This window comes from Somniosus microcephalus, chromosome 27 (genome assembly GCF_052327205.1).
Source record: "Somniosus microcephalus isolate GS21.2 chromosome 27, FLI_Smic_1.0, whole genome shotgun sequence".
Classification (NCBI taxonomy): Eukaryota; Metazoa; Chordata; class Chondrichthyes; order Squaliformes; family Somniosidae; genus Somniosus; species Somniosus microcephalus.
This window is the reverse complement of record NC_141013.1, coordinates 13,387,989-13,404,428: the sequence shown is the minus strand read 5'-3', so window position 1 is coordinate 13,404,428 and position 16,440 is coordinate 13,387,989. Positions and strand designations below refer to the sequence as shown.

The 16,440-nt window shown below is 43.8% G+C and overlaps 1 protein-coding gene across 1 annotated transcript in view; it reads right to left on the bottom strand.

The window, feature by feature from the left end:
• Positions 1–7: 7 nt before the first annotated feature.
• LOC147099983 (aggrecan core protein-like) overlaps positions 8–16,440 on the bottom strand; it is a 54,616-nt gene continuing 38,183 nt past the window's right edge. Inside the window, exons 15-19 of the mRNA XM_085968536.1 lie at positions 14,068–14,226; positions 12,221–12,303; positions 8,018–8,162; positions 5,888–6,070; positions 8–3,457 (exon numbers count right to left, since the gene is read on the bottom strand). Coding sequence (XP_085824662.1) covers positions 3,363–3,457; positions 5,888–6,070; positions 8,018–8,162; positions 12,221–12,303; positions 14,068–14,226 — 665 coding nt within the window. The 3' untranslated portion in view covers positions 8–3,362. The remainder of the gene's footprint in view (positions 3,458–5,887; positions 6,071–8,017; positions 8,163–12,220; positions 12,304–14,067; positions 14,227–16,440) is intronic.

The window sequence follows — 16,440 nt, the reverse complement described above, 5'->3', positions numbered from 1 at the left end:
CAGCGGGTTAGTTGAGAGCAGGTGTAACATGGGATACAGTTTATTGTATACAATTCAATTTATGCAGAAATAGATTGGGTTCCTCATCTTAATACATAGCCGTGCTTTGAATTAACACCTACATTTGTGGGCTTATGTTTTAAAAAAAACCAACAAACATTACAAAATGGCAAAACACATACAGGGTTTGGTACAATCCTATCATGCAGGGTGTACATTCAGTTCCTCTTACCAGCAAATACAATGCTCCAACTACAAAGATTTAGAAGCGCTCATTCCTGGCTTGCTTAGTGTTAACAAAAAAAAAAACAACTTATAATAATCTGCACGTACCCATTTCTCTCACAGCATTTGTTGGAGAAAGGATCTAATTCATTTTGAAAGCATTTTTTTAACGAATTTGTAACTGGTGTAAAATACCTTTAATTAATATTCATACAATTGTTCAAATACTGCTCCCTCCTTACCACAAAATTGGAAGTGCTAAATGGACTGGTGGGACCCATAACACAATATTAGATTTGGGTCTTATGATATAAAAATAAATTTAATACATCTATCAAACCCAGACTATTGGGTTCAAAATAGTTGAGCAGGGGCTTGGGTAACCTGAATGATTTCTATTTAAAAAAGCATGCAAGTTTACATGATAGAACTATGATTGACATGGAATGGGTTGTCCTTATCAGGATCAAATAACCGCCAATAGGAAGCTTCTCTCGGTGCAGAGTGCCATCCAGCTGTACACTTTACGGCACCTGGTGGCAGCTTAAAACAATGGGCCAGATGTGCTGCAGGTTAGCATTGCCGGTGAGGCTTTGGCAATGTGGCTTCAGCCTCCATAATCACCAGAATAGACTCTATTACATCTACATGGCGTTCACATGGGGTTTCTGCAGCGTTCGAGCTGATGTCAGAGACTTCACAAGGTGGGGCTGGGCTGAGATTGAAGGGGAGCGCTGCATTCAGTATTGGAAAAAAAGTCTAGTTAAAAAAACATGTATGTAAAACCGGGGAGGGGGAGTTGGAGAATGTAATGTTTTACAGAATGAAGGGCCAACCTTTTAGTTTGCAAAATAACCCAGAAAGCAAAACTGCAGGGCAATAAATGACCATCATCCTGTGATTGTGGTAATCGATTAAAAATAAATCTTCCTCCCCTTTTTTCTTGCACTGCTCTCCTGAAGGTGTTGACTCTCTGAGGAACTGGTACTGACTACCCTATGCTACCTTAACTGCTCCTCACTTTCCGTCTAATTTGAATCTGGGCTCGTCTGTGCCAGTGAGGAGAGCCTTTTTTTTCTGCTGTGTGCCAAGTTGATCCAGCAACCGATCACAGCATTCCAGGGCTCCCAGGTAAGAAATCATCTTGGGGGTCTGACTATAATATGAAAGGGGGTTAACTTTCGCCACTGATTTCTCAGGCTGCATTTACAGTACAAGTGGGGTGTCAGCACAAAGGGCTTGGATTCCACACTAACACTAACATGTTGTAGCATAAATCTGGAGTCAGGGTCCAACGCCGCTCTGCAGCAAAATGGAGTGAAACGCCCTCCGCTGGGGAATCACAGGCGCCGACTCCGCATTTAGCACTGGTTTGAAGCTAAACCACTTTGCACTAATGCTGCAGTCGTAGCATAAATGAAGCCTTGTATGCAATCTGTTAGATTGGACTAAACTGATATTCAGGGGTCACATTCAAGGCTAACATGTGTCAGAAAGAAGCTACATCTTCACTGTGAGCCACACATACACATTATGCTCTTTTATTTTGTATTTGTGTGTGTTTATTAGGTCGGGAGGATGTCAGTGCTGGGATATGGAATCATGTCTTTCCTATTTCAGGCACTCAGTGCCAGTGTCAAGCACTCGCACATCAGGTATAGCACAGCCTGTTGCTTCTACACTGCCCCAACATTGTCACCTTAGCTCAGAGCTGTGCCCCTGACTGCATCAGTGTGATGTTTCTGTTTCTCACACCAGCCATCTCATGACCTCTCTGAGATTGTCAAATATGGGGCAGTTTTGATATTATGGGGCCCATGATGACAGGATACTGGGCTGAGACTACCCAATCTCCCTTTGTTCAAGGCATCGGAGGGCAGCAGAAAGTTGAGACATTCATCCCATTGGGTTGGGATTCAAAAACAGATGCAAGCAATGGAAAGGCAGCATCTAACCTCAATTCTCCCTCACAAAACCAGATGGGCAAAAATAAAATGGCCAAACATTGAACACAATAAGTGTTCTGTAGCTTAAGGGAAAGATTACTCTTTTTAAAAGGGAAAAAGACAGGGGAAACCCACAGTTTCACAGATGCTAATAGAGGATATTTCCCTTTAAAACAAAAGAAATTCTCTGTGAGTTTAAGATTCAATAGCAAATTATATTGTTTTACGCAGGAAAAGAATGTCAATTATATAATTGGTTTCCACAAACTTTAAAATATGTTTACATTTTCCAGTCCTCTCTTTATAATTAACTAAAATTTAACAAAAGCAAAGCTTCCTTTCTTGTACTTCTTTCTGCTGCATGTACACAATTCATCTCTCAAACATTCACAGTTTCATTATAACGAGCACACACTCACACACACACACACTCAATTGTCTGAAATATTTTTTAAAGCTGTTACTGTTTCCTCAGGATAAAATATAACGGTTCATATTTTATTTTACATGTTCAAGGACACATTTTGTCAAAGCAATTTTTTCCCCACACATTTCTCTAAAAAAAAACAAATCCATTATTTTTTATTTGCTCGTTTTCCAGTTCAAAGGTTATGCAACGCAAGATTGTCGTGCAACAGGCCCTCCCTGTTTGGAGGTGGCTGCTGCATGTGATAATGGGTTAGCACTCCAATTTCTACTATGCACCTCAATAACTAAAAGACACCATGCACTGCACGGTCTTGGTTGAATAGCATCAGGACTGTTGTTCTGTTGCTTTTGTGTTCACAGAAAAGAAACTATATATTTTCCCAATTAAAAAAAAAATCTGTGAATGTGTTGCATTTGTGAATGATTCTGCTTGCATTATACATTCCAACATTGTTTTAAACTATGTTGATGTATCTTTGCAGGTACTGTCTAGCTGTTAAGTTGATCCAATATTTCTTACGACGTGTAGTTGTCTGAAAATAAAATCTTCGGCATCTCATCCCAAAGGCACAGTGACAGGCTGAAGAGTTCAACCTAAATGATAACACTTGACTTGAAATCGAGGGGGGAAAAAAGGCATTGGATCTAGGGCTGCTTTGGTGTTTTATATATTGGCTAGGAAAACAACTCTCTTATCTGACAAAATTATTCTTTTCTTAATATAAATGTTCTGGAATAGAATTATATCCTTTAATTTTTCACTTAAGGGTCAGAGCTGTATGAAGCACTCAATTCAGATTGAGGATGCGGCCTACTTGTATCAACCCTCTTCTGAGGCCTGCGGTTATATGTGGCGGCTGTAAAGAGAAACAGAAAGTCAGTATAGATTTTTTTTTGTATGGACTTCATTTATTCCACACAAGTGCAGTATCCATATGCGATTTGCTTGTGAGCTTTATATCTGGAATTTCAGAATAGATGTTGCACAGGAGTTTCCACTTGGTTGCGCTGTTTATTCAGCCTGAAATCGGCTTAACCAGCGCAGAAGATCAAGAAATTTCAAGCAATTTCTGCGATCTTTTGTGTGGTTTAAAAAACATCACGCTAGACGCTGGCCCCACTCACAAAACTGGCCAATGCCCCCAGATCTAATTAATCGCCATTTTGAGTTTCCGATAATTGCACCCATTTGTGGGCCTTTGAGGAGGCTTTTAAAATTAAGCTGTTTTTCTTTTTAGGTGCAAGGACACTAATAGTCACATTTTAAAAGCTTTTACACATATATATTTTTTTCATTTCATAGAAACTGACTACTGTACAGCAATGTAACTACTGCCGTATTGCTTTCTAAAGTCCTTTTTAGTTATTTAAAATCAGGTTACTCACTGGTGATGGACCAGACACTGATTAAAAATTCTTGTTTTTTTGTGATAAACCCATTTTCAGCTGTATTAATAAAGAAGCACCTGGGTACCACTCTTTAGTATATCAAGAAATATTTTTGAAAGCAAATATTTTTTTGAATTAAGTTCTGAAACACTGCCCGATTGTACTGGTTCATGGCAGATTTTACGTCGGTGATATGTAAATGAGTTTGAGTGGAAACTTGAGGAAGAAAACCACTTCTCAAAACTAGCACAATTTTGAGCGTAATTTGTGCACAGATTGCCGATTGCACCCAAAGCGGAAACTCTTGGCCATTATGTTTTGGGTCATTTACCCTTTTTTCTATAAATATTTTTGGCCTCTGTGTTTCAGGCCTTAGCTCCCTACATCCTTGGAATTATTTCCATTTGCCCTGATATCTAGGAATAATGAAATCTTGTTTTTAGGCTCTTACATCTATTGATTTTATCCTACGCAGCCACAAGAATCTCCTCGTCTTTGAAACTGGCAGAATAACATTACACAAAATATTATTTTAGGTAAAACAACCAATTAATAACAGAACATTTTTTTTACAGTAATTGTTAACTCCTCATATAATAGGAAATAAATGTTTCCAACTGTGTGCTGAAACAATGTTGTAATAACTTTTTTTACATAGCGGTTCTTTAATTCTGAAACTGTTCCAGGGCTTAGCTATCTGTTAAATTCAAAAGGCTACAAATCAGACAGCATGTTTGTATTTGAATTGATTCACATGGCTCCTTTCTCAAGGAAACTGACCATAACCAACTGTTATGAACAACCGTCATAACAATATATTGGGTTAAACTGAAACATGACTTCTGAGATTGAAGCTTGGTTTTAACCTCTTACACACTGTGACAGAATTAAAGAAACCAAATTTGAGCTAAATCTTAAAACAAAAATGCTCTATTTATGTTACAGATGTTACCTTAATACCAGGAAATGGCAAGTATTTTCAAAAGGAGAACTGTCTGTAATAAATAGGTGGTTTATAATTCTAATTGTTTTTAGGATAACATTCCTCATTTTCTCTCTGCCTCTCTTGAGGGCGTTGATCCATGCTACAGTGCAGTTCCACCGGTGCTGGCTGCCCTTCCCATTTCACCCAAGTGGCCATGATGGAATCATGCTAGTGATTGTAGTGCTGGAGTTTCTTGCCTGCTTGTTTTTGGAAAGGAGAGATTTTCTGGACGTTTTCCTGTGATTACCCACTTCATTCAGGAAATTAAGTAACTTTGAGAGTCTACAACACTACAAGTGTATACAATCTATTGGAAGGAATGGCTGGGACAGGCCAGATTTATGTTCTTCAGTGATCATATGTGACCCCTGAACCATGCACATCTGCATCACCTAATTATACAATGAAGTAGAATGCATAGAAACATAGAAGATAGGAGCAGGAGTAGGCCATTCGGCTCCTCAAGCCTGCTCCGCCATTCAATGAGATCATGGCTGATCATCCAAACTCAGTACCCTGTCCCTGCCTTCTCCACATATCCCTTGATCCGTTTAGCCTTAAGAAATATATCTAACTCCTTCTTGAATATATTTAATGAATTGGCCTCAACTGCCTTCTGTGGTAGAGAATTCCACAGGTTCACCACTCTGCAGCCAGGATCACCCACCTTCCTAGTTAAGGAGGTTCACAAGATCACTAGATCAGGTCAGATGAAGAAGGTCCTTCAACCCACTTGATCCCATCCTTCCACAGCACCAACCCTACTATCTTCTCATTATAGCATCTAGCGGTTTCATGTTGAGTTGCCAGATTGCTTGTGATGGTGCAACAAGAAATAATTGATTGGTGTGGGAAGAGAAGAAGAATAAAAATTACATTTGATAAACAAAGACCTGCATGAATTTTTACTTACTGTCTATACACATTATCCTTGGCTGCTCCCACTGCCCATTTGGCTGACATTTGATATTGGGAAAATGGCGCTGTAAGAAGCCATTTTTACACTGATACCGTACTAAGGAGTTAATTTCAAAACGTTCTTTCTTTTTTCCAAAAGTGTTGGCATGTTCTACCACTGGAGGCTGGCCACAAGCAACTGAAGAAAGAGGGGGAAAGAAAAGTAAACTATCATTTTAAAACGCCACAATTGGTTGATACTTTACTGTAATTTGGGGTCATCTTATTCCAACTTGGCTTAGTTGTTATCACTCTTGCCTCTGCTAACGCTCTTGTGCAGTATTGAAGATGTGCTGCTTTGTCAAAGGTGTCATCCATCCTTCAGTAGAGATATTAAACCAACCTGTCTTTTGGTTCAGGTGGATGTTAAAGATCCCAGCCCTCTACTAAATGAAGAGCATGGAGTTCTCCTGGTGTCTTGGCAAACATTCCTCCCTCAATAAACAGCATGAAAAAAACCCAGATCAATTGGTCAATCAACTCACTACTGATTGCAGCAACTTGCTGTGTGCAAAATGGCTGCTGTCATGCTGTGTCAGCCTAGATGACAACAGTGATTGCATCAAGAAGCTCGACACCATCCAGGATAAAGCAGCCCGCTTGATTGGCACCCCATCTACCACCTTAAACATTCACTCCCTCCACCACCGGTGTACCATGGCTGCAGTGTGTACCATCTACAAGATGCACTGCAGCAACTTGCCAAGGCTTCTTCGGTAGCACCTCCCAAACCCGCGACCTATTCCACCTAGAAGGACAAGGGCAGCAGGCACATGGAAACACCACCACCTCCAAGTTCCCCTCCAAGTCACACACCATCCTGACTTGGATGTATATCGCCGTTCCTTCATCGTCGCTGGGTCAAAATCCTGGAACTCCCTCCCTAACAGCCCTGTGGGAGCACCTTCACCGCACGAACTGCAGCGGTTCAAGAAGACAGCTCACCACCACCTTCTCAAGGGCAATTAGGGATGGGCAATAAATGCTGGCCTTGCCAGTGACGCCCACATCCCATAAACAAATTAAATAAAAAGTAATTCAGTGTACGTGAAGTGCTCTTGAGTAGGGATAAAGTGCTATATAAATACTGTAGAATCTGGGCATCTTCGAACAAGAAATTATGCCTGATGTACTTTATTAATATAGATCTATATTTATTTAATTATTTTTCTCTTGAAAGTATCCCTCCCCTCCCAAGGCATTGTCTTCATGATGGGGTATGCTACTATGGCTGCCACTCACCCTCTGGACCAAAAAGTGACTGGAAAAGTCAGAGTGCTGTGAATCAGATCCATGTCCCTGTTGAGTGAGACTCTGTGCCAAGAGTAGAGTCTTGGAAAATTGACTCAATTTTTGTCAAACTTTACTTCTTCCCTATGATCTCAAAAATAACAGAACACGAGGAATGAGAAAGAGGGATCAGGCCTACCTATTTACTGCACTGGAATCCAAAGTGTATGAAATGGCCACAGTTAATAATGCAATGTTCTCCTCCTACTCCTAAATTAACAGTCTCTGTCACAATTCTTAACCCTTTGAAATCCTAGTGAACCTCTGGCTCATTTTACCCTAGGACCTTGGGTTGGATAACATTCATGATAACCCAATATTGTTTTATCCCTTGTAGGTCTGTATGGGTATCCCCCCAGTCAGTGGTAAAAGTTTGGCAGCCAGAAACAAACGTTGCGGTGCCCAACTTTCAAACGACTGTACAGATTTGCCATGGCTCTTTGTCTGTCTGCTACACTTGGTACAGTGGAATCCTCTCCACAACTTATTAGGTCCACTTCCGCAGCACTGGGAGTCAAGATCTTTATGGTACAGCATCAACCTGAAATGGGTCTGTTGACAAGGAGGCAGATAGACACTGTGAAGAGGGATCATTTCTATGGCAAGATGAGCGAGATGGCCAATTGGCTTCCCTCATTTGTATTGATGATTTAGATTTAGATTTAGCTTTAGATTTAGATACAGCTTGCTGTACACAGTTTCTGCTTTATGTCCGTTGATGGGGTGTGGGGAACCGTTTATTTAATTAGAGTGTCCTGGAATACAGATGTCACTGCACAGGAGCATCCCAGCTTACCTGTCCCCTTCTTGCAGGTGTAAGGCAGGTGGTAATTGCATGGAACATCATTCCATTGGCCATTTTCATGCCATATCATGACAACACAATCTTCGCCAGTGTCGAAGAAACTGTCAGGTTGATTGGGCCGCCAGTTCTCGTACAACTATTTGAGGGGGAAAAAAGATATACCCCATCTTGAATACGAACATACAAACAATAACGGACAGGTAAAGGCCAATGGGCTAAAAATTCGGTATCGCCGCGCCAGGTCTTTAGCGCCCGAAATTTAGCGCTCGCCCGGATTCCCGTAGCGCCCGCCTGAAATTCAGTTGCGGCGGCCCAAGACGGAGGCGGGCGCTATTGCAGGGTTTGGCCGCCTCGCTTGGGGCGATGAAAGTCAGTTTCAGGCGTCCAGCTGCCGCTGCGGCACCCGATGCGGTGCGGCAGGCTGGGGTACTGCAGGCCTCCTCCTTCTCTTAAGGAGGAGCTGCCTGCAGCCGTGAGATCGCCGTTGGATTCCCCCGGCAAATGAGCCCAGCACCATGGAGAAGTGCCGGGCTCGCGGGAGTCAGACACCAATGCCGCGGGGGGGTGGTGCAGGAGTCCGGGGAGGGAGGTGCGGCCAGGCGGCCGCCGGGAAAGCGGCCGGCCGCCCCTCCACCTTTATGCGCCGGCCTCTCGGAGCTGCAAGGCACCGTTTTTCAAACGCTGTTTGCGGCCGGCGCGGGCGAGGCGGCCGCAACTGAATTTGGCGGTCGGCACGGAATTGCATTGGAACCGGGGCGCTGCGCACACCGATGACGTCATCGGTGCCGGCGCAGCGCTACCGGCTAACGCCGATGTTAGGGACCAACTGAATTTCGGGCGCTAAAAAACTTCCGGCGCAAACCACTCTATAGCCAATAAGTGGGCGCAAACGCGACTGAATTTCTAGGCCAATGTTCCCTCTAATTTTTTTTGTGCACGGTTCCTTTAAATTGCTGCGCGGCCCATTCAAATGTTGCGCATGCGCGGTTTTTACAATTAAGAAAATTGCGCGGGACCTCACAGACACTGCGCATCCGCGTGGTCGCACAACTTCGAGGGAACATTGGTAAAGACCCTCTGGTCCATCCAGCCTGTCCCACACAGTTGAGATACCTCGTGTGTCACAACATATACTCGCCACCCCACCCGAAATCATGCGGTCTGCTGGGATAGGCAAAAAAAAAGATTTAAAAAACCCAGGCCAATTTGGGGAACAAAATCTGGGAAATTCCTCTCCGACCCATCTAGGTGATCGAAACTAGTCCAGGAGCTCACTCTGGCCCGGAATTCCTGGCAGTACCCACGTTCTGTAAAAGGTGATCTCAGCCCCAGCCAGAGAGTCGCTGGAAGGAATTCAGCGAATCGCCGTCCACCGCACGAGACGGCAGCCTGTTCCAGAGGTCCACCAATCTCTGGGAAATGAAACACCTCCAGACATCTAACCTCGATCTGACCTTAGGCAACTTAAATTTGTGACTCCCTAATCATCCCTAACCTATTTAATTGGAACAAACTGTCAATCAGAACACAGTCTATTCCCTTCATTATCTTATAACCCTCCATCAATCAGATCACCCCCAAATCTACGCTTCTCTAAAGTGTGGAGTCCCAACACTTTTAGCCTAACCCAACAACACCATGTCTGTACTGCGATGTAGAGAGAAAAAGAAAAACAAACTGCAAATGTTGGAAACCTGAAATAAAAACGCAACCTGCTGGAAATAGTGATGGTGTCTCAGCATCTGAAAAGATGAATTAACGTTTCATGTTTTTTTTTGGATCGTCAGCTCAGAGACCCTCGAGTAGGGTCTTTGTCTGTCTGTCTGTCCATCTGTCTGTCTGTCTGTCTCTCTCTCTTAGGCTGCTCTGGGGAGCAACCCTTGGCATCCTGGCACATCGCCTTTACAAATGGGGGAAGTGCGATTTCAAACTGATTTGAGGGCCACTCCATAGGAACAACTCCAGAGCCAGCTGGCCTCAAATAATCAAGCTACAGGCTGGGAAACGAGGCTGGTCTCCAGCTGGTTTGAAGTAGCGCCACCTTCTGTGGAGCTTCCCTAGAACACTACTCATCATTTACACAATTGGAGAGGAATACCATGGTCAAGACTCTATTCAATGGTCTCCATGACAGCAATATTACATAGAAATTTCAGATAACATGAATATTTTCTCATATATAAAAAGTACAGTACTGGGAACAAAAAGTCCTCCCTTAAATATTCCTGCCTTTTTAATTGTACACTCAAAATAGAAACGTGAAGGTTGGCTGGCAACCTGCTGTGCAGCCACTGTTCCAATGTTATTCTGAAACTGAGTGCTATAGAATGGGGAAAAGAAACATATAGGCCTAGAAATTAGCCTGAGGCGCCCAAGCGGCGCAAAGTTCGCCTGGGCGCTGGAATTTGCGCAGCCATCGCCGCATTAGCAATCGCCGCAAATTCAGTTGAAGTGCCCCTAGAGGGAGACGGGGCGCGGCTCGAGGCGCTCCGCGTCCCTCTTAGGGCGCTGAAAGTGAATTTCGCAGCGCTATGTGCCGCAGCGCCACACGCTGCGGCACGGCACGCTGCGGTACTGCAGGCCTTCCTCCCACTGTTAAGGGGGAGGGGCCTGCAGCAGCGCGAGCCCCGATCACGAGTGCCGGCAAAAGAGCCCGGCACCAAGGAGAAGTGCCGGGCTCTCGGGAAACAGCCGGCAATGCCGCGGGGGGGGGGGACCAGGAGGCCGGGGACGGAGGTGCTGGCAGGCTGCCGCCAAAAAGTGGCTGCCCCGCACCTCCACCTTAACTTGCGCCTCTGCCGGCGTAGCAAGGCCCCGTGAACCGGGCGCGGGTAGCGAACGGCGCTACAGCGGCGTTTGCTACCAAATATCGCGATCGGGGCGCGAATGGGGTGCTGCGCACACCGATGATGTCATCGGGGCGGCACAGCGCAGAAGGCTAATGCCACCATTAGCGCCCCTGCTGAATATCGCGGGAGGCGCAGCCAGTGGCGCTACAGCCACTGACTGCCTCTTTAGGCGCTAACAGGTGGCGCTACTCACCCAATTTCTCCCCCATAGAAACATAGAAGGTAGGAGCAGATAGGAGCAGGAGTAGGCCATTCAGCCCCTCGAGCCTGCTCCGCCATTCAATGAGATCATGGCTGATCATCCAAATTCAGTACCCTGTCCCTGCTTTCTCCCCATATCCCTTGATCCCTTTAGCCTTAAGAAATACATCTAACTCCCTCTTGAATATATTTAACAAGTTGGCCTCAACTGCCTTCTGCGGTAGAGAATTCCACAGGTTCACCACTCTCTGGATGAAGAAATTCCTCCTCATCTCAGTCCTAAATGGCTTACCCCTTATCCTTAGATTGTGATCCCTGGTTCTGGATTCCCCCACCATCGGGAACATCCTTCCTGCATCTAGTCTGTCTAGTCCTGTTAGAATTTTCTAAGTTTCAATGAGATCCCCTCTCATTCTTCTAAGCTCTAGCGAATATAAGCCTAATCGACTCAATCTCTCTTCATATGTCATTCCTGCCATCCCAGGTATCAGCTTGGTGAATCTTCGCTGCACTCCCTCCATGGCAAGAACATCCTTCCTCAGATAAGGCGACCAAAACTGCACACAATACTCAAGATGTGGTCTCACCAAGGCCCTGTACAACTGCAGCAAGACATCCTTGTTCCTGTACTCGAACCCTCTTGCTACGAAGGCCAACATACCATTTGCCTTCTTAACCGCCTGCTGCACCTGCATGCTTACCTTCAGCGACTGGTGCACAAGGACACCCAGGTCTCGTTGCACTTCCCCTTCTCCCAATCTATTGCCATTCAGATAATAATCTGCCTTCCTGTTTTTGACACCAAAGTGGATAACCTCGCATTTATCCACGTTATATTGCATCTGCCATGCTTCTGCCCAATCACCCAACCTGTCCAAATCATACAATGGTTGAACCTCCTTTCCTTGTAGCTGGCCTCCTCTCTGATCATCCATGGAGTTTGGTCAGTTAAAGAATAACTGATTTGATTAATTATCCAATGCAAAGTCTTGTTATTTATTCTCCACTGATTTTACTGACAGGGCTTTGTATTCTCATTTCTCCTGGGCTCACTGTTTTCAGATAAATTACATTTGCTTTTAAAAAGAATGGTAACCACTACAAAGAGAGAGGGAAGGGCAGGAAATCTGGGGCCAAAACTCACCAGCGGGCTGGCATCAGACCAATGGAAATCACCCTCTATTGTCTTGTCATTCAATCCAATCCATTGATAATCCTGGGCATGATCTAGGCACACAAAGATAGCAACAATATCAACTTCACAGTGGGCAGAGTTTGACAGAAGAGGGAGGATGGATTTACTTTTATTGCCTAACGAAATAGTTTGTGCACTGATATTTCACGACAGTTTTAGAGCCAGGATTTTAACTCTTAAACAGCCACAGCTGGAGAGTCCAATAGCTCTAGATTTTTGTGTGTTGAGAAACGTGGGTGAAGGGTCAGGTCTTCACTTGACCTGAGCAGGACAGCATCATCTCGACACAAAAGGCATCAAGCGGTATGGGGAGAGAGCGGGAATATGGTATTGAGACAGAGGATCAGCCATGATCATATTGAATGGCAGAGCAGGCTCGAAGGGCCGAATGGCCTACTCCTGCTCCTATTTTTCTATGTTTCTAAAGTTCAAAAGAGTAGGAGAGAAGAAGAAATATATCAAGAAGCAGTTGTTAGATGATGCTAAATTTGGGTTTTAAAGGCTTGTAGAATGTAGCACTAAAGAGTAGATTGAGGGAGACATGGAGTTCCACCATCTGAGGGCCTGAGAAAAATCAGTTAGAGGTGGAAATAGTGCAATGAGTCTTGAATTCAACACAGTGAGAATGCAGGGAGGCAGAAAGAAAGAAAAGAAAGACTTGCATTTATATAGCGCCTTTCATGACCACCGGATGTCTCAAAGTGCTTTACAGCCAATGAAGTACTTTTGTAGTCACTGTTGTAATGTAGGAAATGCGGCAGCCAATTTGCGCACAGCAAGCTCCCACAAACAGCAATGTGATAATGACCAGATAATGTTTTGTGATATTGATTGAGGGATAAATATTGACCAGGACACTGGGGATAACTCCCCTGCTCTTCTTCAAAATAGTGCCGTGGGATCTTTTACATCCACCTGAGAGGGCAGACGGGGCCTCAGTTTAAGGTCTCATCCGAAAGACAGCACTCCCTCAGCACTGCAGTGTCAGCCTAAATTTATGTGCTCAAGTATCTTGGAGTGGGACTTGAACCCACAACCTTCTGACTCAGAGGTGACTGAGCCACAGCTGACACTGCAGTGTGTGTAGGATGGAGTATTTGGAGATTAGGAACAGGAAATCATAATAGGAGAGGAGGAACATAAGAACATAGGAATAGTTAGATGAAAAAAGACCAAGATCCACCTAGTTCACCTTCTACCATCCTGGTAGTCACAGGATGCAACGATAATGGATTTGTTAACAAGTCATAGCAATCAATCTCTATCGATTAGTGTACAACAGTCCCAGGCATGAGGTGAGGGAAACTCAGTGGTGGAAAGCTTTGTTGGGGTATAGATCCAAGTCACTGGTTCCTCGTAAGCATGCTACACTTACCAGGAGGAGCACTGACCATAGTAATAATATTGATAAAATAGGAGACAAAAAGATGACAGAGACATGGAAGGAGATTGAAGGCTAGGAGGTGAGAGATTTTTTTCCCTTGTATCCTGTCCAGGGATGTGCATGAGGTATTAGAACAGCCTGTACACATACAGGAACAGTTTTCAAATCTTTTACGGACTTGGCCTTATAGAGGGAATTGCGAGCTGTTGATGGAATTAAGTGTTTGGTATGAAAAGAGGAACCTGTGCTTCTTGGAAGCATGTTTAGTGATGAAGGCGAGGTGGGTGTTCCAGTTGAGGTCAGAGGTGACAGTGAGGCCAAGAATGTCAATTGATGAAGATGGACGAAGGTGAAGCGACGTAAATGGATTACGACATATCAAATGGTCCTGACTACTGCATCAAATACTCACTGTTGACAAACTCTTGTTCCTCTGGAGTGACGATGCTGACCAGGTGAGCTTTGTGCTCCCTGCACTGGTGTTCTGCAGCTTCCCATGTCTGTCTGTCAATGAAGTGCTTGTAGCAGTGACCCTGAAACTTAGCCCAACCAATTTTGCACACCTCCACGTCTACAGAAAGAAAATTGGACCATTACAGATTGTATTACAATAGTTTATTACTGGAGCTCAGCACCTCTCTGGAACTCACCATACAAAAAATGTGGTTTCATACCACACAGTCGTAAACAAATGATTGCAACTCATTTAATAAGACACATACGATCTCCGAAAAATATCGCCCCATAAACATTAACATTTTTTAAAACAGGCCCTGAACAATAATATTTAATGGACATCCTTTGCTACTATATCTCGCTTACAGGAGCATCCACTAGCTTAATTGCATTGTATGTGAATGCATGACTGTTGAGATTAGACACTGGGCAATCCCATCTCCTAATTGGAGGCCATGATTTAGGTCATGTTAATTTGAGGTTTGGTGAATTTTCATTCACTCCCTTGAACCGTATAAAAATTAGTTATTTCTCGCCATTGCAATCGCAACTCATACTGGAAAAACACGCAGAAGCATTGCCGGCTTTTAGTGTACTCCAATGCTGCTCTTATATTGCCCAGACAATTATGCATAAGTGTTATAGTCAGTATACAACAGGATACAAGCCAACACCCAATTAACCCAGAACGTAACCAGCAAAGTACTGAAAAAAGATCAGGCCAGTGACGGAACCAATTTTAAAACTATGAAAAAAAATCAAATCTACAGAAGGTTTATAAATATTAACTTACTGCAAACTGACAATTACAAACTTCAGGCAAATTTGCAAAGATTGTTAAGATTAAAGGCAGAATTTTCACCTTGACATGGCCTCGGTTCAAACGTTAAAATGGGCAAAGAGAGAGATTGATCTTTGCTCCTCCAGCACTAGTTGCCATTACCTGATATATTTTAATGTAATGGTTGTACTAAAACATTCTTTTGCCCTGTTGTACTTGCTATTTAGACCATGTGGGAGACCAATAGTGAGCTGGTGGGACGGTGCGTTGGATGACCTGAATGGAAAAGTGACAATAGGCCGACAGCTTTAGGACCTGGCAGAGGGAAATGGGTGATGCCAAGATCTTGTGGTGCCAATTATGAATCTGGTTATGACTGACTAGGTATCTTGGAGTTGCTGCCAATAGGAAATAGATTGTTGGACACAGAACAAACTTTTTAAAATTAATTCATGGGATGTGGGCGTCACTGGCAAGAACAACATTTATTGCCCATCCCTAATTGCCCTCGAGAAGGTGGTGGTGAGCAGCCTTCTTGAACTGCTGCAGTCTGTGAAGGGAAGGTACTCCCACAGTGCTGTTAGGGAGGGAGTTCCAGGACTTTGACCCAGCGATGATGAAGGAACGGACGATATATTTCCAAGTCAGGATGGTGTGTGACTTGGAGGGGAACTTGGAGGTGGTGGTGTTCCCATGCGCCTGCTGCCCTTGTCCTTCTAGGTGGTAGAAATCGTGGGTTTGGGAGCTGTTGGAGCCCAAATGCTTTATAAACATTACTGTTGGTGACAAAATGGACATTGGAAGTAAATCCCTGCTCATCATGATTCTTGTCATATCAGGGATAGGTGCCTATTAACTTATTCAGAAACAAATGATAACTTTCCAGCTTTACTATAGTCTAGCATCAATTCACAGCTGGGATTATTCACAAAAAGCTTGTTTGTTGGTATAAAAATGAGGGAGGCAGTACAAACTCACAAATCAGTCAACCTCACTCCTACCTGCATTGCAAGAGTGCACAGAATCTCAGCACTGCCTTTTCTGAGAAAATAAAAGTATTATCTTGGGCTGAGGAGAAAGCACCAGTACCAGGCTCAAAATGGCATTAACAATGGTGAGAAACCGTTGTAATACCATCGGATCATGGTGAAAATTTTGCCAAAATGTCTACAAAGAATAGGAGAAGGAAAAAAAGAGAAAACTGTTGTAAAGGTTTGACTTTTGAATAGCTCTACAAAGATCTAGGTGATCTACAATAGTTTGCTCACAACACAGTTTTTATGAAGTGGAAGAAGGGACCAATTTGAACTGTTGAGGTTTTATGAGGAATGAGAGTTTAAGCTTGTGCCTCATGTCAGCATCATTCAGTGTAGGTTTCCTGGTTGTTGACTGCAAAAAAGACCTTAACCTTTCCTCTAAATTATCCATGTTTCTAACCAGACCTCGGGACGCTCTGGCCAGTGGGATTCTTGGTCACTATAGCATTCATTATGGGTTCAGGTTGTTGAATTCGGGGCCAAATTAAGGATTCTATCTTGGATCGTGGAT